Below are 22,652 nucleotides of genomic sequence, written 5' to 3' on the forward strand. Positions count from 1 at the left end.
CTATATCTTCCCCACTTCAATGGAACTTGTGCGAATGCCCTGCGGCTATCAGCTTAAGTTATCAGTCTGAAATTTCAACAAGGTAAACACGGGAGGCTTTTCGGCTTTCTAGAAAACTTCAGTTGGCAACAACAAAGCAAAATGAAAATTTCAGTACAATAGCCTCATTGACAGTATTGAATTATCGAATGTTATTGCTAAATATAGTGATGTGATAAATAATTATCTCATGTTCTGAGTTCTTGGCATTTTAATCTATTTGTTATAGATTATTTTCTTTCTCTTTCTATTTTAATGTGGAGATATCAATATTGTTCAGTTATCTCTACCATTATCGCGTGCATTGATGTAGGCCTTATTTTTTCCCAATTTGAAGTTATCAGTCTGAATTTTCAAACAAACAACAATGGGCTCATGAGGCTCAGTTCTTCGGCGCACATGACACGCCCCGCAACTGATATCTCTGTTGAAATTTCAGGTTGGCAACCCGTTTGGCTTTGCCATTATCAATTCTAAGTACATTGGTGGTACACTTAAAAAAATAAATTAATTACTTTTTATGTTGATCTTATTTTATTTTCAAATAAGTACTTGAAATAGTATTATAAAGATTATATTTATATTTATATTTATTTTTTATAATAAAGAATAGCTGCTTTATGTAAATTTATATTTACATTTTTTAAATAATAATAATGAATAATAATATAAATACATATTTTTTAGGAGAATTTAAGAAAAACTGCAAATTTAATTTATTTGAATATTTTTATTTAACATAAAAAATGTTTAAAATGTGTTTCTCTAAAATTGTTGATTTTTCGTTATATTATATATGTTTCTTTAAAACAAGTATTTCAAATTTTTTATTTTATTTTAAATTTATTATTATTATTTATTATATCAAATTTATTTTAAAATTCATTAAACTATAGAAACATTTTTTTTTAACAAATGGCCAAAAATATGTTTGCTATAGTTAAAAATAAATTAATAATAAATAAATTAATTAAGAAAATATTTCCTAGAATATGGGAAACCTTTTTCAGACTATTTCATAGTGGCTCTGCTCAACTTTCTGCTGTAGCGTACGCAAATTAATAAGTAGTCAACTAGTTAAAGCCTTTTTCTTAAACAAAACTTATGGGCTTTAAGATATAAGTCAAGTTAAGTAATGAAAAAGAAAAATGGCTTGGTATCTACAATAAGATATATAGGTAGAAATGGTATATAAAGTATGCTATGTTGGAGGCAATTTCCAATTAGAGTTCATATTCAATCAGTGCCATCACGATGAACGATCACAACCTGTTGGTGGCGAAAATTGTGGTTATTGTGGTGCTGTTGGTGGTCACATTAATATTTTGCTTTCTGCCGTATATACTGAATCGTTGGTTCAAATGGACACAGCGGGAGAAGAGCAATGCACGGGAATTTCTGGCTGTACTTTGCCTATTGAATTTCGGTGGCGGTGTCCTGATTGCCACAACATTTATACACATCCTGCCGGCGGTTGTTGGTGTTGTGAGTGCCCTGCAGAAATGTGAGATGTTGGCCACGACGCCCTTCGCCCTGCCCGAGATGCTCATGTGCACGGGTTTCTTTCTGATGTACGCCATTGAGGAGGTGATGTATTTCATTGTGGGCAGGCGACAGAAGCGCAAGCAGAAGGCCATGCAGGAGGCTCTGCAGGTGGCCATGGAGCAGGTAACCGAGCCGGAGGAAAAAGTCGATCTCGAGTTGGGTGAACAAGTCGAGCCGGAGCAGCCAAACTGGCTGCGTGGCTTGGGCATCATCGTGGCCCTCTCGCTGCACGAACTCTTTGGCGGCATGTCCATCGGACTGGAGGAGACCGTGGATACGGTGTGGTTCATGTGCGCCGCCATTGCCGTCCACAAGCTGGTCCTGGCCTTCTGCATCGGCATGGAGATTATGATGGCCCACACGCGTTGGCTCATTGCTGTCATCTATCTAATTGTCTTCTCCATCGTCACGCCCATCGGCGTCGGCATCGGCATCGCCATCACAGAGAACACCAGTGCGAATCATCCAAGCATTCCCGCGGGCATCCTGCAGGGCATCGCCTGTGGCACACTGCTCTACGTCGTCTACTTTGAGATCGTGGCCAAGAACCACGCCGGCTGGCGCATATTCCTCTGCTCCCTGGGTGGATTTCTGCTCATGTTTGGCTTGCAAATTGCAGGTAAATTATATTTGATATGATAATATGTAAATTATTTTATTATTTTATGTCCGCTAACAATTTTTTTCTCTCCAACAGTTGTTGAAGCTGCAGGAAAGTCTGCATATGTTTGTCCCTCGGCTAAGAGTTAAAATGATGTGCTAATGCGTTCTTCAAATTGAAGAAATTACTTTAATCGAGATTTAGAAAAATTATAGCTTCAAAATTGGAGCTAAGAAAATGTATTTATAGCTTAAATCTTTAAAAGCATTCAAAGCTAAATTTAATTTAAGCTGGTAATAAGACAATTTTGTGAAATTAAGTGCAAATTTAAATAAATCAACGACTTATGAAAGATTAAAGAAAATAACATAATTGATATTTTAAAAATACAAAAATATTATATTGTCAATAGATTAGGCATTAAATTTCATTGCAGCGAATGTCTGCCTTAAAAATATTATACATATATAATATTCTGAACAAATTCATTTCATTTTATCTAATCTGCAAAGTACGTCGTCTAAAAATATTCATGTTTCAGCTTATTTAATTTTGATCAGTGTAGCGAATGTCTACCAATAGTCTGCTTTAAAAAATAAACAAAGCAAAAGTCGGCCAATTGTCTGGTACAAAAAAAAAAATAAATAAATAAATATTATATAAAATTATAATAATTTAACACGTCAAAGCATGGAGATTTTAAGAACAAATATTTATATTATGTACAATATTTATGTTAACAATTTTATATACATACAACTTTATTTGAAATTTATAAAAATAAATGTTTTTTTTTTATTTTTATTTTTATTTTTTTTTTTTTAATAAAACACACCAAATTTTACTCAGTGTAGCGGATGTCTGTTAATAGTCTTCCTAAAGTAGATCAAAATATATCATTCTTATCAGAGCAAATTAACATTTCAATATCATTTTAAGCAATTAAACTTAAAGTGTTACATAAAATAGTAACAAAATAAAATAGAGTAAAAAGAAAAAGTCGGAAAGTACGAATATTTAATCTATTTCCCAGGCGATCATAATTTCTGGTGTCAATCAGTGCTCAAATATATGAGATTTATGGCCGGGCAGATAGGGAGATAGGGATATATAAGTGGTTGCTTTGGTATCAATTCGTTTGCACTTGTCGCTTGCAGTCGGTGGTGCGAAGATGTACGAGAATCAAATGCCGCTGGTGGTGCCAGCAAGCACAGCTGAACTCATGGAAGTTTTGGATGTGAGCTCGACTGCGGCAACGGGTACAGGGGATCGGCATGCGTTGCTTGTGGCCAAAATTGTGGCTATGGTGGTGCTAATTGTGGTTACTGTGATCTGCGGCAGTTTACCCTATATGCTGGATCGCTGCCTGAAATGGACCAAAAAGGATCCCGAGGAGACGCGCGCTTCGACTGCGGTGCGCTGCCTGCTCTACTTTGGTGGTGGCGTTCTCTTCTGCACCACATTTCTGCACATGCTGCCGGAGGTGATCGAAACGGTGGAGCTACTGCAGCATTGTGGCATATTGGCCAACACGCCCTTTGCCCTGACCGAAATGCTGATGAGCACGGGATTCTTTCTGATGTACGCTCTGGATGAGCTGATGCATGTGGTGATGCAGCATCATCAGCAGAAGCTGAGCAGAAAGGAATCGCTGGCCAGCCAAGCCTTCGTGCGTGGCCACAGCATAAGGCATAGTGTATTGCTGACAGGACGCAAACCGGAGGAAATGGAGCCTATTACAGAGGAGCATCAGCCATGCGATCACGGGCTGCCGGCAAAGAATGGACATGGTCACAGTCACATGCCCGTGGACTCGGATGGTTCCTCGATGCGTGGATTGGGCATTATCTTGGCCTTGTCCCTGCACGAGCTGTTCGAGGGCATGGCCATCGGCTTGGAGGGCACTGTGGCAACAGTGTGGTTTATGTTTGGCGCCGTGGCTGCTCACAAGCTGGTTCTGGCCTTCTGTGTGGGCATGGAGCTGCTGGTGGCTAGAACACGCGCCTACCTGGCCATCATCTATCTCATAACGTTCTCGATTGTGACGCCAATTGGCATTGGTGTTGGCATCGCCATCAGCCAGCAGTCGAATGGGAATCAGACGAATGTCCCTTCTGGCATCTTGCAGGGCATTGCCTCCGGCACGTTGCTCTATGTGGTCTTCTTTGAGATTCTCACCCAGAGTCATGCGGGCTGGCGTGCCTACTTGGCTGCCCTGGCGGGCTTTGCTTTAATGTTTGGACTGCAAATACTTTGTAAGTGAAATGATAAACGGACAATTCCGCTATTGGTTTTTGATTGGCATACGCATGCCTTGCGGTTATCATTAGATATATGATTGACGTTCTCTAAACCAGGAGGATTTTATTGAATCACTTTAATACTCTTTATTATCTCTTGCAGCTGACGAAGCGGAAGGTGCTGATAGCGACTCGTGTTACTAGAGAGGGCTCCAGATTGACTGGATGATTATTTGTACAATATTATATTTACTAAATTATTATTATCAACTCTACTTAATATGTGCTAGCATTAATTCATTACCGATTCACTAATTTTCGAGTTCCATTAAACAAAACACATACATATGTATATGAACAATAAATAATCTATTCAACTCGATTAATCTCACTTTGATTTCAAACTGAGCGCGCACAACAGCCCTAGTTTTATACACTTTATATGTACACACTGTCTATCAGCTGTTAATTTAACAGAGCCTTCACAGACATGTTAAAATGATGAGAGAGCTAACAGCGGCACTCTTTGAGAGAACAAGGTTTAAACAAAACTGTTATAAACGTAATTTGAAATGTTTAGTGTAAAATGAATAATAATTAATTTATTTGCATTATTTGCATACAAATAATTACATTATGCACTTAAATACTTAAGTATAATTAGGCTATTTATTGTTGTTATACATTTAATGCTTATGGGCGTTTTGCATTCGCTATAGTAAGCACAAACAAATAGCCCATAAAACTGCAATACGAAGAAGCATCCATTTTAACATCGCCTTTTGCTTTGATCTTTTGATAGGAAGAACAACAAAAATATGCATAAAAGGGAGTCAACAATGTAGCTGTTTTTATTGTGCATTCTCGCCGTTCATACATATATATGCAAAGGTCAGCAATTTGTGGCTACAATAAACATTGTGTGCTGTGACGTCACTTTTGAAAGGATTATCATATTCAGCATTAATATGTGTATTTTTTATAAAGATGACATTTATGCAAATCGGTGGAAAAGATCACAACAGCTTAAGACTATAGAGGAAATAGAGCCAGCTCACTACATTTACTTTATATTACTATTTATTGCTAATTTATTATTGATGGTTTATTATATTAATATTAACTTACCAATATAAAGAAAATGTACTGTGAGAAATATTGTTTTATTATTATAGACCTTCAATAGTTTTAAATAATCATTTTATTCACTTTCACATAGCTGGACCTGACAATACAAATTACAAAAAAAAATCACATAACCAACTAAAACTATTCACTAAACTAATTATTTTTAATACAAAACAGTTTATCACATAACACGCGGCTCTGATACCGTAGTAAAAGCCGCGAAAATCAAAATGAATATAAAAAAAACACACATACATATGTATATACAAACCTCCTACAAATTACAAGAGAATGGGAAGAGGGCAACATAAGAAGCCTGCATAGAAATGAAATAAAAGCTCGTGAGCTATGCGGCATCTCTAGTGCCATTTTTTAAGTACTCAGAGAGTAAAACAGTTTACAGTGCATTGTGAGTCGAACAGCGAGTAAGCAGCTACATTTGAGTATAACATTGAGCTAACATCGGTGCGCTCAGAACAGTTTATAGTTGCAGTGATGAACGGTCGTGTTTGCGGAGAAAAGTAAATTTAAAACAACTTAAAGAAACACTCGTAGAGAGTTTGCCCCATTAACTTTCGTGTAGACGTGCTAAGCTATAAATTAAACAATAATCGTCTGATTTGCTACAGTCCAATTAAAGTCTTCCTAATAAATTTGTGAGAGTGAATTAAAAAGTTGTACGTAACTCCGTTTTTCCCTCTCGCACTTTATGTGCGTTTGTATATGTGACTCTGCGTAACTGTGCCTGTGTGCGTGTATGAGTGCCTGTGGGTGCATTTGTTTATTCCTACCGCCAAATACGATTTCTTACTAGAACTTGCCACGCGCTGCGTTGCTGGGCGGTGCTGTCATTACCCCACCCACCCTTCATTAGCACATTGTGCAAAAAAAAATCCGAAAGAAAATCGAAACTCCCGCACTTTAACTGGATAATGAGTAGTCGGAACAACGTCAAAACGAAAACAAAAACAACGGTACACAAAGGAAACTGAATTAAAGCATAGCAAGAAAATGCGATTAATGCTTGACACGAATATTTATTCAAAATAGATCAAACACTTGTATATATGTATGAGTGTGAGTGTATGTTTTTGTACTTTTACATAACGAACGCGTCGCATAACATTGAACCTAACTGTTTACCAAATTGTTGAGCAATTTGTATACGAACAATAAATGAAATAAAAGAAATCACGACGAGCTAAATCCAATTTGAGCTTAAACTTAACTGTAAACATTTTGTGCACATTGTTTGGACGTTTTGCGCCCACTGTTCCGAGCTGTAAACATATTCAAGAGTAAAATATATAAAAGTGCTTTAAATTTGGTTTATAAAAAGACTGGATGTTTAAAAATAAGAAAAGAAATCGCTGTAACTCGACCTAAAATGTAAACTGTTTAAGTTTACAAATGGTACAATAACAATAAAATCAACAACAACAACTGCTACAATGGTTGTAATTTAGCTAATAAGCAATTCACGGACTCGACAAACGAATTGAACTTGATTTGAAAACAGGTGCGTAAACAGTATGTTTCTTTAACTTTTAAATAAATATACATACAGTGATAAATACCAATAAATGGGTTAAACACTTGCTTTCTTGAAAATACTAAAAAAAATAACATTCAAAGCATTCTTTTTATTTCTCTTTAGTGTTTTAGTATATGTAGCAAAATCTTTTAAAATATATACTGCTTGTTAGCAGAGCTTTTACTGTATATAGATAATGTTTTTATATGTTCTTGTCTCATTGACCTTCTCTGAAGTATATAAAATACCGCACTTCCACAAACATAAATATTCTGTGGCTGAATAATATATATGTGTTTATGCTATCTATAAATACATATAGTTTATAGATATTTCGATATTATGTACATACATTATAGACATATAACATGATTAATGCTTGTTGACCGACGCATTTGTTAATATTTTGTCATGCTAAAATGTCTTTGAAATCATATGTTTGTCGCAATATATATTTTTAGTTATATACTATGAAAAGAAAAAAAATTATTTCCATAAATTTGCGTCATTGCCGCCTCGTGTGCTCTAAAACATAAGATTTTCTTACAACGCAAATTAAAAAAAAAAAATTATTTTTTAAAATAAATAAAAAGAAAGTTGTTTAGTCTGGACTTTTGTCTATATCGAACTGTAGTCCGATATTCGTCATTGTTTACAAGCAAAATTTGATAAATGCGGATTACTTAGCGTATTATTACTGATAAGACAAAAAAAAAATAAAATAAAAATGTGAATATAAAAGCAGTAAAATATCTGCACTTCAAGATAAGGGAAAATACAATATATAACAAATATGTTATATATAAAGTATTGTATAATATATGTAAATATATGTAACGTAAACTCAGTTTAGTCTGTCTGAATCAAATCACTTAAGCCTAGTCGAATGCAAACTGATTTAATTAGTAGGCAAAAATTAAGACAAAAATAATTGATTTAACCGTCAAAGGAAACTTTGTCCATCGCTATAAATTTTTGGTCGCGACAAAGTGTCTGCCAGGAAAATTGCGATTTGCAGCCAAAATACAGCTATAGGCCAAGTTATTTGCATAAGTCGGTAAAAGGAAATCGGCTGGCACACACTCACACACCCACACACATACACACACACACTTAGACAACAAGTCAACACACGCGCCGCCATTTTGTTATGCCTCCTGATGCCCACCATTTGAGTTTTATTGTTTTTGTCTGCAAAACAGTCCGCGTCCCACTGGGTAGCTTTGACCCAACTCGGTGTCAAGTGGCAAAACATATCTAAATATACATATATATGCATATGTATATCGAGAGAGAGAGGGAGAGAGAGAGAGACAGAGAGAGATGCATAGTTGTATTGATGGATGGAATTATGTTGATGTGTACATAAATGTCTGACAGACACTTTGATGGTTTCTATGCCTCAGTTTTTGTTGCTTCGGTCTAGCGACAAACTTGATTTAGTGTAATCGAAAACCATTCTTCGGGCCACAGTTTGTCGTTGTCCTTGGCCAAAAGTCTTAGCACTTGAATGTCGTAATGCACTTAGAAGCCAATAACATTTGAAAACTGGCTTCAAGTAACAGATTAGAAACAAGTTTTTATCTAAGGCAACAAGTTTATATATTTGATTTGTTTACAATTAATATAAATTTACATTGATTAAAAGGTATATGCACTTGAGAACATTTGCCTCAATTATATAAATATTTTATTAAATTTTTGTTGTATGTCGAAAAAAATAAATATTTGCGTGCAAAAATAAAAACAGCTGCTCAGCTGATTATAAAACCGGTAGAGTTTTTGTATACTCCAATCAGGATTGAATTCTAGATATGAGAACGTCGAAGACTTAATACTCTGGCAATCGCATATTATCGAACGGATAGACTGATATTTTAATAAAAAAGAAAATGGAATAAAAAAACTGGAGAGAAGCCCAGATATATTAAAAATATATATAAGGAAATTTAAATAATATAATATAAAAATGTTAATATACACAAAAAATATATATAAAAATATAATATTTTTGTAGTATATTTTTAACTCACATATATTATATATTATTTCTGTTTAAATTTGTTCTCTAATATTTAGTTTTTCTCTGTCTGATATGAATAATTTTTCTCACTTTATGTATCATATGGCGTAAGAAAATGATTATACCTGGCAATCGAACAATAATAAATTCCAGTGCTCGCAATGTGTGTCACTGTGAAGAGACGAACAGCTGATAGCTATGTGAATACAATACACCCTGACGCACACACACAAACACAAACATGCTCACACTCATGCGTACCTGAAGCAAGAAAATTTATATATATGAAAAAAAAAATCAATAAAGAAATAAACCAAAAACTGGTTCCCAGCAGCTGTGCAATGCATTCAAATGAGCTGCTAATGATGATAATGTTGATGACTATGATGACGATAATGAAGAGGTTGACAATGATAATGATTGTGATATACGCACAGACTTTAATAACGTTTTAATGAGACTTTAATTCTGTCTGTGGAGACAAATTGTGCAGAGATTTTTCCTTGGTCGATTATTGAGAAATACCCTGCAGCTACATGCACAGCGGGTAGTCAGCATGCACTAATTAGGTACATTAGACCTTTGCACAGGCCGCATCCCAACAGTCAATGAACTGCTTAAAGGCAGACAAGTTTTGATTACTTGAATTTATCGCTCAAGAAATCTTGCTCGTGATATTAAATAAGATAATATCAAACATTTTGTTTTATAATCCATAAACTTATCTAATCTAATGCGTCATCGGATGTGAATTACGTGAATGCGTATGCAGTAAATTATATTACCCGTACGTAAGCTAAATATTGCATAATGAGAACAATAAATAAAATTAATGAAAAGTTTGTGCTGGCAGCGCAAACATTCATTTCAAGTGTAAATATTGCATATTGACCTTAAAACATTATCAATTATTATTTGCAAGTGATATATGTCTAGGTATACCCTGTAATAATGAATATGGAAATTCCGGGTATGTTGCTTATGTTAATATGCATTAAATAAAAAGAAAAGGTGAAAGCGAGAGGCGTGGAAGATCTTAGAGTAATATTACAAATGCCACGCCTCCTCCGCCAGATTAGTAACTGACCTAAGTCGATCTATGCTCCACCTGGGCTCTAGGTATAATCTAGTTGGTCCCTCCCGACTGCAGCACTCTGACACGCTACAAATATGAATTTTCATTATTGCACATCAACTTCACTGAATTTATCGCATTATAAATCATTTCGAATCATGCAATTTCTGAATTAATTGCTGCAATTTTTTAGCTCTCAACTTTTCAACTCATTTTGCCAGGGCGAAGGACATTCAAACACGAATTTGCCATTGCCGTTTGTTGCAATGAAAACTTTTTCGCTTGGCTTATACGGAGATTTCATTGGCTTATCGCGGCTGCATCGCAAGCATTTGCATAAGCTGCTTAACTGTAACGTGCTAAGAACGTTTGCACAATGCAAGTTTTTTGTGCTGTTATCAGACGTGCAAACCGAGCAAAGTGTAAAACTTACTTTTATAAGTATATGAGATGCCAGGCAAGGCGGAAAAAAAAAACTCAGAGCTCAATAAAATTAAGATGTAAAGCCAAGATTATATTAAATTAGTATTTCTTTTTAGAAAAGGCAGAAAATATGTATAGATTACTGCAAATATATTTATAACAATTATAATTGCTCCGAGGAACAAAGTTTAATATAATTAAATCAATAACTGATATTAAAAAAAAAAAAACTATTATAATAATCTATATTTTTTATGATATTCATGAATATTTATATTTATATATATTCACAATGGATGAGTTTATGAGCACTTGAAATAATATGCATGACATTTATAATACTACGCTATTTCATTACTCGTATATATAGGAATAACAGCTAAAACAGAAAGCCATTTCTTCCTATCTATAGCTAGTTTTAAATATGACCTGTTGGATAAGACAGAGCCACAATTTATAATTTCAACTGGTAAATTTCCACTGGCAAAGGGAAAACAAAGACCAAACAGTCTTAGTGGTTGAAAACAAAAATAAAAGAGAAAGAGAAAAAAAGAAGCAATGCTCAGTAGGGCATTTAGAATATTAAAGACATAGGCAATGAAAACAATGCCAAGATATGAAACTGCACTCCGCATCTCAAGTGGAAGAAGGGAGCGACAGAAAGAGAGGGCAATCCATATAGAGTATGCGGAGAGAGGGTGAGTGTGCAATGGCACACACACACGCACACACACACACATACATAGATCTTCATCAAGTGTAAATGTGTCTGGGCGAAGTATCGAGCCGCTTTGGCAGTCAGTCAGTGATTCGATTTCGAGCCGCGATGTCAGCTGTGAAAACTTTAAGACGACAGCATAAACTTCGTACAATGAATTGAGTTTTACTGTGCTTTTCTACGCACTCTCTCGCTCTCACTTCCTCTCGCTCTTTCCTCTGTCAGTCACTGTTGCTGCTTTAATTCAGCCAATCGGTTTTTCTTGTTATTTGCTGCGCAAACAAAGCCAATTTCATCGTCATCGGGTATAGACTTTTGTCAAGTAAGTGAAACGATTGCGTGTTGATGCGCAGATCAAAACAAAAAGATAAAAAGTAATGTGAGAAGGTTGCTGTTGAGTCGCATCGACTGCATAATACTCGTTCAAGGCGTAACAAACAGTTGAATATTTTTTAGTAAGTAATTTTTTTTATTTTTTATTTTTTATTTTTACTTATATTACTAAAAATTTATTTAATTTTTTGTATAATGAATGGAACAGATAAGCATTAGCAAAAATTTTTACATATATTATTTTACTTTTAAATGATGTAGTTTTTGATAAATTATATAATTTGTTGTATAATCAAGAGTTCAAGTTTTTAATTCTGTAGACGAAATAGATTTATTCTTTCTGATTTGCCACTCTGCACAAATATCAAAAGCTTATTTATATAGCTATATATATTCCATGAAACTTAAGCGTCGAGTATGCTTGTTTATATTTGCTTCTGCTAAGGTATACAAAAAAGATGACAAAACTTGTGCAGAAAATTATTATTATACCATATCTTGACGTAGATTCTTTCTTTTTTATTTATTTGCCCTCCCCTCTTTCGCTTTTGGTGTAATTACATCATATGCCACTTGTCCTTGCCGCTTGGTTTGCTCCGAGTCCTTGGTCCTTGTTGGCTTAGCCATGTCTACAGCCTAACGATAATCAAGCCGTCTCGTCACACAGATTGCCAGCGCATGATAAATTTCGAATTTAATGACGACCTTCAAGATGTTATTTAGCTTCAGCTTTAGCTTTGGCTTTTCTGTTTTAGTACCGTTAGCAAAAAACTTGTTCCTCAGGTGCTTGAAGTAAACCTGTTTTCTACACTTCACTAACATTGTTTGGCCATTTTTCAAATGGAGTTTACAAATTGGCCAATCTATCAATTCCATTGAATTCAATTTAATATTCATGAATGCATTTCCACTTCGTTTGCTTTTCAACTGAATGTAATGTAAATATAATTCCAAATATGACAATTATTGATTATTTGATTCAATTAAAACGATTCAAGTTGAGTGAAGCGCATAAATGGCAATGAAATGAAAACATTTTATGTGGTTGATGAATTGTTTTGCTTGACAATATTTACGATCATGATTTATGCAGTTGGCATACTCTTTGTTTATATGTATAACTGTTACTATAATAAAGGGAAAGATATTTTATTGACTATGTAGAGTACACTAGGAATCACTTTTTTTCGTCAGTCTTTAATTTGTATATTGTAAAATTTATCAAAACATAAAAACATTTTGGAATACTTACAGCTTATAAAAAAAAAAAACTAATCAACTAAGACAGTTATATTTTTTCACAATTTATAGGGTCGTAAATACCTTTATGAATTCGCTTAGCTATATAGCTATATATATTATATATACCTTTATACATATTTATATGGAAAAAAATTGCCAATGAAATATTATGTAAATTTTACAGTTCAGCTGTGCGCATTTGCATTTAAGCTAATTGCAATTTCGAGTTTAACCTTTAAACTCCCTTGACGTGCATGTCAGAATGTAAAAAAAAAAAAAAAAAAAAAAAAAAAACAAGTAAGAAAGCTCTAGTCGAGACTGCTCGACTACGAGATCCCCTGAACCCTTGGAGCAATAGATATTTCAATAATTTTTCGCGTCTTTCAGCTTACACAAGAAACACGCACACACACACAGGCATACATATACACACACGCATACAGACACACATACACACACACACACACGCATACATACACAAACGCATACACACACATACACATACACACACACATACACAAACACATACACACACACATACACAAACACATACACACACAAGCACCCACGCATAAACACGCATGGGCTGCAGTGTGCGCTTACTATGAGAACTTAATTGTTTAATAACTTTTTTTATGGACGTACGATCTTCATGAAACTTTCAGATTATGATTATAACATGGATATGCATGTAATTGCCAAAGCACAAGTCTCTAGTATTTGAAATACGCTTTTTACAAAAGTGAGGGTGAGGGGGTGAATTTAAGGGTGGGGGGTAAATTTTAACAAAAACCGAAATTGTATAAATTGCATATAAGCATACATTAAAAATTTGGAGACTCTAGCAATAAAGGTGTAGAAGATATAATTTTATAACTGGTTTTCGATAAGGTTTTTTATCGATAAAAAAAGATCGGGATGAGTTATCGAATTTTAATGATAAACTTGATATGCGCGCTGTAATTACGGACATTTTAAAAAAAATTTGAAGTCTCTAGCTCTTATATCTTCTGAAATCGACGCGTTCATACATACGGACAGACGGACAGACGGACAGACGGACAGACAGACGGACAGGGCCAAATCAACTCAGCTCGTCACCCTGATCAAGAATATATATACTTTGTGGGGTCTGCCACGCCTCCTTCTCCCTGTTACATACATTTCAACAAAACCATTATACCCTGATTTCCCATTGAAAATGGGTTCAGGGTATAAAAAAAAAAAATGCACATAAAAAGAAAAGGCAACCGTAAACTTAATGCGACCCTTAGAGATGTTTGGCCTTGAAACGGCGCGGGTCTGAACATCAAATGTGTAAAATATTAAAAATAAATACATAAAACGTAAAAATAAATTAAAGTAGCAGTTAAAGCTGATACAAATATTGTTATGAATATAGTAAATGAGGGAGAAACAGAGGGAGCTAGAATATAATGAATTTGAAGATAAATGATATGCTGGAATCTATTATTTAATATATAAGTCTGTTCTGGAAACTGTGAAAAGCTGAGCATCAATTGTTTAAAAAATATATATAAGACTTGAATAAACAATTTTGAAAATTGATATATGAATATATAGGAAGAGATAGAGAAAACAATGAATTTTAATATATAAATGATGCATTGATAAGGTCTAATAAGATAATTTGCATATATTGAATAGCAGGAAAAGGGTATCTATTTTGCTTTCAACTTTCTCATCTAACATAAATGTAAATTTTGGATGACTTCATAAACAGGCAATACAAATATCTGAGCATAGCAGCCAATTTAAAAGCCAATAACAGTGCCGGGGACATGGCCTGTATCAAAGTTAGCCATTTGTCATGCAGGAACAAGGCCAACGAAATCACAAAAAAAAAAAAAGAATCTGGAGAGAAAAATCTGAAAAGCAAATCTCATTTTATATGCACAGTATATGGGTATATGTATGCATGAATGAGCACACAGAGCTGTGCACACACACACAGACATATACATACATATATGTAAGCAAACATGCTTGTCTGTATGTACGTAAAAATCAATATTAACCACATTTTGCATGCGTTCGCATGGCCGCAAAACTTTGTCAAGTTTAAGGCGAAAAACATAAATTATCCTTTTGCACACGCTCTCCGTCTTCTCTCTTTCCCTCTCTCTCTCTCGCGCTCTCACTACTGCTCTCATTTCCTGCACTTTATCGTTGCTATTTGTCAGTGTTGCAAAACGTAGCGCCAGCCGAATAACATCAAAGCCAAGCCGCCAAATTGTGTGTGTGTGTGTGGCTTTTTGTTTGTTGTGCGCATTTGACTTTGCCACACTGACACCTTTTCTCTCCATGCACTTGTTTGCCTGTCACACACACACACACACACACACACATACACACATTTATATATATTTTTACTGCAGCAAGTTTCAAGGAGCCGCACTATAAAAACTTTGCTGGCATTGCATGTTGAAGGCTGGCTAAGTATGTGGCATGTGGCATGTAGCTGTCAGCTAGCTGCACTTGCAAAAGCAAGCAAATGCAACATTGCATTAAAGTCCCCTTATGAGCTTAATATATATATATAAAGGATGTTATGTTAGGGTAGAAGCGAAGGACTGTATTTCCTGAATGCGCTTTGGAAATTAATTGCATGCTACTTTCATTCTAATTAGTGAATTTATAATCCAATTAAAAAACTGAAAATATGAAATTTGAATGTAAAAAAAAATATAAATAAATAAAAAGCGATATATCTAGGTAGAAACCGAGTAAAGTAATGAGCTGATTGATTTGATAAAATTATATTAAGTGCAGACAGACTAAAAACCGATTAGAATAATAAAAGAGCATAAAAGATATCGATTTAGTTAGTAAAGAAGAAAAAGGGAGAGTAAAGGGAATCAGCATTCTTTTTTAAAAATAAAGCTCTCATATAACTCAAGTATTTGATCCGTGCTTAGATTGCAGACCTAAGACCCACTTTAAATAAACATTTCGAGGCAGCTCCATTCTACGCATATGCATAACTTGATTGGAGCTTTAAGGATAGGCAAATATTTACATAGCTTAGCTAAGCAATCAGCACGAATTGGCTTTAAGCCAGCCTCTTTTTGGTAAATCCTTTAGCATTTCAGCCTCAGATTCCTATGTGATTTATATAAATTGTACTACAATAAAAATTCTACTTTATACTATATACAGTACATGATATATCACACTTTATTGTTGAGTTCCGCTGACAATGAGCTGAGAAAACGACTAAAGCAATTAATTCCATAATGAATGCTGTTGCTATGCTGTTCAGCTATGCTTTAATACTCAATTTACAATTGTAAACCAGTAACCGCAAATCAATTAATGGCTAACTGCATTTGAAATACATTTAGTATCGGGTTTACTTGCTAGGTTTCTGACAGCCATCAATTAGACGGACCACAGCAATTAAGCAGTCAGCAAATAGCTGTGTAAAATGCGACAGCTTAAGAGACAGAGACACATACAAAACCGAATCTTAGCCTTTGGCCAGTGAATCCATTCATAACATTTGAGGCGTGCAAAGCTAACTGTCAGCTGTCAGCTGTTCAACTGGATTATTTACACGCCTTCATGGGCGGGCAACGAGGTTGGGGGCGTATGTAAATTAATTGCTTCAACGGGCTTTCACTTTTGTTTATATTATTGTTAAGCTAAAGAAGTTTAGCATTTGTATTGTCTCCTGTTGACTGAGGGGGTTGAATATTGAGATTAAAGACATATTTTGTATATACTTATTAGATAAAGTTAAGATCAGACTTGATTTATCATATGAAAATTTCATTTAGAGGCGTTCTACTATGACATATTATTAATATATATAATTTCCATTAAATACTTTTATTTCTGCAGAATACCATTTTTTAAATGACTTTCTTTTTTCAAATAAAAAATCATTTAATATTCTAGAGCTTTCCGTTCGTTTCATATCTCAGATCTGAAATTGTATCGAAATCGAATTAGCTAACAATTGATTCAATTAGTTTCCAATTGTTTAGCACAAACAATGGAAATCGATTTTATTTCTATTTCTGCATAATAACAATTATAACAATATCAATTGATATTTATTGAGAATCAACGATGACTTGAGAAATTGTGTTTCCTTCAAAGCGACCGTGTAAACCGATTTACTTACTTTTTGTATCCCAAATTAAACTCTCTGATTGGCAATGTAAATACGAATATGTCGTAAAATGACTATGCTTAGAACTATATGATATTGGCCTAGTTTTGAGTTTCGGTATCATATGTCAGTTCGTCTCTCACAATGAGACATCACAATACCCAAGTAAAACTGGCGTAGGTCAGCATCAAACCACTTTTAATTGGTATCAAACAAACACGAATACCAACTCACATTCATAAGTGGTTGTATAATGCCCGATTAGCTCTAGTAATTAAAACATTTAATAACTCGGCATATAAAATTTTTTTTACACTTATCAGGCATATTAGGTTTATCACTGAAAGTTCATAAAACTAATCAGAGTTGTTGAGCATAATTAAAAAATTCTACATGTGTCTAGCTATTGTTCTTTCTCTGTTTGACACTAATTAGTTAGTTAGACTAACTGAAATTAAGGTTCATTCGATGCAAGAGTAAATCTTAATGTAAATTTGGTTTGTCATTTTACTAATGTACATTTGTTAAATATTAGTTGGATAATGTAATACAAATATAATGCGCCTATGAAAATAGTTCGTTACTAGTAATACTTATATTCATTATAATAGATATAATAAATAGATTAGTTCCATTTTAACTCAACCAGTTAGTAGGCTTTACAAACCCTATGAAATATTCATTTATATTTATGAATTCCGATGTTAAAGCACGTGTTTAATTAACATATAAGTCTATAGATTGAAAACGAGACTCGGCTTAAAACTAGTTAAGCTAATTTTTGCTTTCAACAGAGCATGTAACAGACCTCTAGTAGGGAATGCACGACTATGAAATACCCTGAACTCTACGCACAATTGCTAGAGCAAACATTCTATGCTGCTTTATACATAAATAAATAAAGAATATATAGATCAAATCTGTCTACAAGAACTTCTCTAAGGGGCTTAACTTATAAAAAAAAAAGACCAAAGTCTTCAACTATGCAAATGCTGCCTTTTAATTATCAACTTTAAATAACAATATGTTAGTTAGTAAATGCACATGATAATAAAGAAGGTCGCTAGCTTTGATACAGAACTATCACATATGCTAGTACATAGTATAACAATAGGATTACAGCGAAATACAAATATACTATGTATGTATATATGATTTAAGTAATGCTTAAGTCCATTTTGTAAATAAATATATGTATGTATGTGCATATATACATGCATATATGCGAGCATTATAATTTACGCACGACAGTCGGCAACCGAAATGAGCAGACGAAACATGTGAAAATGTGCGACAAGAGGCGGGGGCGACTATGAAATACTCTAGGGTAAAAATTGACTAGGCTAGAAAAATTTTTGATTTTTTTTTTTTTTTTTTTTTTTTTTTTTTTTGTAAATATAAAAAGTTTTAATGAGAATACAGATTAATAAATATATTTATAATCTTTATTAAAAAATTCTATTCGGATGCAATATCTTGATATACGGTTTCTTTTGAAGAAAATGTCTAAATATATATTATTTATTTATTTATAAAAATGTTTCTAGATACCCTATGTAGCCCTTCAGCCTAGGGTATTTGCAAATAAAAGAGAAACTCATAACAAAAGGCTGACTACTTGACAGCCATCGCGACGGGGATGTCAAGTGGCCGCGTGTGGGGCAGGTAGTGCGATAACTGCACAAATACAAATGCATCAAATATATAAGTATATATGCATATACATATAGAGAGAGAGACATTTGAGTATGTGTACATTCGTAGTACTCGTATGCCCGAGACTTGCTGATAAGAAATTTATTAGATTAAAGCAAAAACGATTGCCGCGATTACAGACGCGACATCGCCCCGCCGCCGGCGCCTTCGTCTCGGTTTTCATTTCATTCTGTTTTCTGTTCTTTTCCCGACTTGTTTCGTCTTTCTGCACGAGGCTTTCATCACCGAATCTTTGCGAGCTCATTTATTAGTCTGCCAGGCGACGAGCCACTGAACTGTTTGTTGGCCGCTTTAGTCGGACTAATCCAATAGCTAACAAAACTATAAGTTGTAGCAGTTACACCCGTCGTGATGCCAGTTTTCAAATTGTGTTTCATTCAACATGTGCCTTAAAGTGTTTCATAAGATTTCGTCGCTCCACATGCTAACTTTACTTCACTTTAAATATAAAGTTTAAAAACTAAATCAAAAGTGAAATCGCATAAAGCGTTGCATATGAAAGGGCGCCGCAAAGGCTTCGAAATGGCTTTAAATGGGGTTTTCGGTTTACACGTGATGCCTACTTAAGGTAAAACATTTGTTGTTTTGTTTGTTTTTTTTTTTTTTTTTTATACAAAAATTTAGTTTCCGTTTAGTTAAAAGTGCAGTGGAATATAAATTAAAAAGCTATACTAAAATTGTGATAATGAAAGCAGAATTAAGAATTTATGTGAAAGAAATTATGAATAAAGAAAATGTGAATATAATTGTGGCAAATGAAATTCATATTAAAAAAAAAGGAGTATAAAATAAACTAATAAATCGAATAAAATGTAATCTAAATTCACTTATATAATTTATTTTAGATTTTGACTTAAATAAAATAACAATATAAAAATAAAAGATTAATAACAAAGTAATTAAGAATAACTTGTGAATTATTTTGTAAAATTATACAGCAATTGGCAGTTAAGTTTATATACTTTATAATGTCATTCTTGAATATATATATCAATCAAAGACAATACATAATTAAAGTTAAAATAAATTAGTATTCCTATGCACTAAAATATGAATTCTGAATTCAGAATTCTTTAACTGCCATTAAATAGACACACTTTTATTAGTATTAATATATATACATGTAAATGGCATTACAAACGTCGTATGCTTGTTGCTGTCAAATAAGAAATGTTAATTGATTATTCAGCATTTTTATAGTGAAAGTCATTAAGGTGTTGTTGGTTAATAAACATTTGGGGCTCTCGTGTCGGGGGCATTGTAATTGAAAGGAGACGTAATCCCTCTTATCATCCGTTGCATATAGTAAGCACTGTTGCCAAATCGTATCATAAAGATAGTAATCTTAACGTACTTTTAGCTAAACACACTCATGTATATACATTAATAAGTGTATGTGTGTGTGTGTTATCAGGTCGTCAAGACGCAAATTGACATTTGATAAGCAGCAATAGTTTTTTGAGAGTTCGCATTAGCCATTTTAGCTAAGCTCTCAAGTCTCATTAAATAGAAATGCGCCGCACATTGTTTACACTGTCCACATATATGAATCTATGTATGTGTATACTTTTATTTTCAGTATATAATTAAATGCAGCGCCTATCGAGCATTGAACTTGGCAGCGACGACCAAGCACTCAGCGTTTATTCAACCAATCGACAACAAATCAATTAGGTGCACCACGCTCTCTCTCTCTCTCTTTGCCTTCCTCACTCTCTCATGATAACTGCACTTTTAAGCTAATTGCAAAAGCTGTATTATTTTTAGAAGCTTAACCAAGTCGACTGTGTTTCCGTCATAAACTCAAATTGGACTATTCAAATAAGAAGTGCTGAAATATTTAAATTTTTGGTTAAAAAATAAAATTTAAAATAAAGTAGGTCAACTATAATCTTTGTAAGATTCTTAAAATAGTCTAATCTTGTTAGAAGCTTTTATCATATTAATTGAAGCAATCTGCTTTGGAAAGCTGTTTGTTTGTATTAATCTATAATGTATACAAGATTTTAGTAAAGCTTTAATCAATATTAAAAAGCTGTTTGTAACTTTATCCATTTATTTTATCCGTAATTTTTAGTAACTTTTATTATTGTAGTAAAATTGTTTCTATAAAATATTTTAAAGAATAATTTCGCTTTAGAGAGTTGAAAATTAGTACTTGATATTATATTAGATTAGTACTTGATATTATTATATATTATTGATATTATATATTACTATACCCAAAACTTTAGTAATGCCAAACTAGGTCACATTATTTTTCTGTAGCATGTGAAAGCTTTACTAAACCTAAAATAAAACATGCTTGGCAAATATATGTCGGCGCTGAGTGTAGACACGCCCACATAGTTGCGCTGAAGCCTGCGACAATTGTTATTCTGGATTTTATGTGCAAAGGGCGTGATGAGCTGCAGCTAGAACCACTAGAGCAATTTATAGCTAGGCGAAAATATTTCTCAATGGCCTGCGAAAATTGGAACTCACATTGTTGGCCAATTTACAAGATGCTGTGTGATTTATTTGAAGTACTGTGTCAGCTGTGGCGGCTTTTGTGCTAAACAGTTTTTTTTATTTAATGCTAAATGGTGTGATATATGATGATATATGGTATTGTGGCAGATATATTGGGCGCTTGGCGCCTGTCAATTTGGAATCGTTATAAACAAAACCTAAGCTAATTTTGTCTTCTACTCTCTCAATCTCTCATTGCAGCATTGTCTGTGGCATCAGCTGCTAATCGACTACAACAACAAACATAAATCATCATCAACGGAAAACAAACACCCTACAACAGCAGCTAGAATAGTGTGAGCTGGTAGCTATTGTGATTGAGCTGCAAACAAGCGAACGCATTAATCATACGCCGCGTGCGCCATATTTGAAGCAGCCCAGTGAGAAGTGTCCTAAAACGAAATATGTTTGCGAAAAAGCCGCACAATGCGCCGCGCACTTGACACGCGTTGAGTTACCGTTAGCGAGTACAACAGTACAATACAGTTGCGCGTTGTCCAATTTTCGATCGATCGAATTGCTCCAACTTTATCTCAATAATTTCTTTTGATTTTCTTTCCGTTCGTTTCGTTCGCTTTGTTTTCTTCATTCGATTGATTTGTGCATTCGAAGTGCCGCATGTACGTGTCCGGGCTAAAAACGTTTACGGGCAGCTACAACTGCAACAACAACAGCAACAACAACAATATCAATTATAAACAGAGAGGCAGCCAATTTGATTTGCGGCCAAAATTTGCTCAATTAGTGTTTTCCTGTTGGTCAGTGTTAAAAACGTTAACGTTCTTGATGAATGTGTTTCGGTTAAAGCCGCTTTATCGTGCCACTAAAAAGACAACAACAACAACAACAACAGCAACACCAATAATAACATCAGCTGTCGTAACAACAACAACAACCACCCCAACTAAAAAGCCAAAGAGCAGCAGCAACAAAAACTCCTCCTCCTCCGCTTCCTCAACAACTAGAACAACTTTTGATAATAGCAACAACAACAATCCGCGCACTTACAACAACAGCAGCAAATCGAATAAAGTGTTTCTACATTATATACCACGCGATCCGCGTCTAAGAATTTTCAATAGAACCGCCACGCTGTATAAACACTTGGCCCAACCCAAACGCACTTTAAGCGAATTGAATATAACTGAAGATCTGTGTAATTATGGTGAATTAATTGGCGGCCCTGGTAGTGCAAGTGACAACAACAACAACAATAACAATTACAATCAGCAACAATATTATTATAGCAACAACAATAATCAACAGTTGAAATTTCAAGGCTAACTATTCAAGTTTCCAAACAACAGAAATTATAAATAAATTAAAAAGAAAGCGAAAGGAAAATTAATTTTCGAGTGCACAGGAAATTTTTCGATTCATTCTTGG

General features: G+C 34.1%; 4 protein-coding genes across 7 annotated transcripts in view; 3 read left to right on the forward strand and 1 right to left on the reverse strand.

The window, feature by feature from the left end:
- phtf (putative homeodomain transcription factor) overlaps positions 1-5,766 on the reverse strand; it is a 36,413-nt gene extending 30,647 nt beyond the window's left edge. The window contains exon 1 of the mRNA XM_089470756.1: positions 5,554-5,766. The gene's annotated coding sequence lies outside the window, so the exon portion shown is untranslated. The remainder of the gene's footprint in view (positions 1-5,553) is intronic.
- On the forward strand, positions 1,098-2,928 carry Zip42C.2 (Zinc/iron regulated transporter-related protein 42C.2). The gene is made up of 2 exons (XM_018009102.2): positions 1,098-2,203; positions 2,282-2,928. Exons 1-2 carry the CDS (start codon positions 1,294-1,296, stop codon positions 2,332-2,334), a joined length of 963 nt encoding a protein of 320 aa, XP_017864591.1. The 5' UTR covers positions 1,098-1,293; the 3' UTR covers positions 2,335-2,928.
- Positions 3,311-4,797, forward strand: Zip42C.1 (Zinc/iron regulated transporter-related protein 42C.1). The gene is made up of 2 exons (XM_018009342.2): positions 3,311-4,440; positions 4,589-4,797. The coding sequence occupies exons 1-2, from the start codon at positions 3,357-3,359 to the stop codon at positions 4,627-4,629; spliced, it is 1,125 nt and encodes a 374-aa protein (XP_017864831.1). The 5' UTR covers positions 3,311-3,356; the 3' UTR covers positions 4,630-4,797.
- A 243-nt stretch (positions 5,767-6,009) lies between the features above and the next one.
- On the forward strand, positions 6,010-22,598 carry LOC108617167 (uncharacterized). Of its 4 annotated transcripts, none has more exons than XM_089470778.1 (2): positions 6,010-7,072; positions 21,468-22,598. In XM_089470778.1, exon 2 carries the CDS (start codon positions 21,885-21,887, stop codon positions 22,548-22,550), a length of 666 nt encoding a protein of 221 aa, XP_089326904.1. In that variant the 5' UTR covers positions 6,010-7,072; positions 21,468-21,884; the 3' UTR covers positions 22,551-22,598. The 4 variants fall into 4 exon arrangements, with proteins under 4 accessions (XP_089326904.1, XP_089326905.1, XP_089326907.1 ...); XM_089470779.1 differs by lacking the exon at positions 6,010-7,072 and adding an exon at positions 18,997-19,323; XM_089470781.1 differs by lacking the exon at positions 6,010-7,072 and adding an exon at positions 19,549-19,567.
- Positions 22,599-22,652: the final 54 nt, after the last annotated feature.

This window comes from Drosophila arizonae, chromosome 5 (assembly GCF_054131065.1).
Source record: "Drosophila arizonae isolate 15081-1271.41 chromosome 5, UAZ_ARI_1.0, whole genome shotgun sequence".
Taxonomy (NCBI): domain Eukaryota; kingdom Metazoa; phylum Arthropoda; class Insecta; order Diptera; family Drosophilidae; genus Drosophila; species Drosophila arizonae.

Coding starts and splice junctions, on each gene's coding strand:
- LOC108617167 (XM_089470778.1), top strand. CDS start 21,885: ATGTACGTGTCCGGGCTAAAAACGTTTACGGGCAGCTACAACTGCAAC.
- Zip42C.2 (XM_018009102.2), top strand. CDS start 1,294: ATGAACGATCACAACCTGTTGGTGGCGAAAATTGTGGTTATTGTGGTG. Junction 2,204..2,281: donor GTTTGGCTTGCAAATTGCAG/GTAAATTATATT, acceptor TCTCTCCAACAG/TTGTTGAAGCTGCAGGAAAG.
- Zip42C.1 (XM_018009342.2), top strand. CDS start 3,357: ATGTACGAGAATCAAATGCCGCTGGTGGTGCCAGCAAGCACAGCTGAA. Junction 4,441..4,588: donor GTTTGGACTGCAAATACTTT/GTAAGTGAAATG, acceptor TATCTCTTGCAG/CTGACGAAGCGGAAGGTGCT.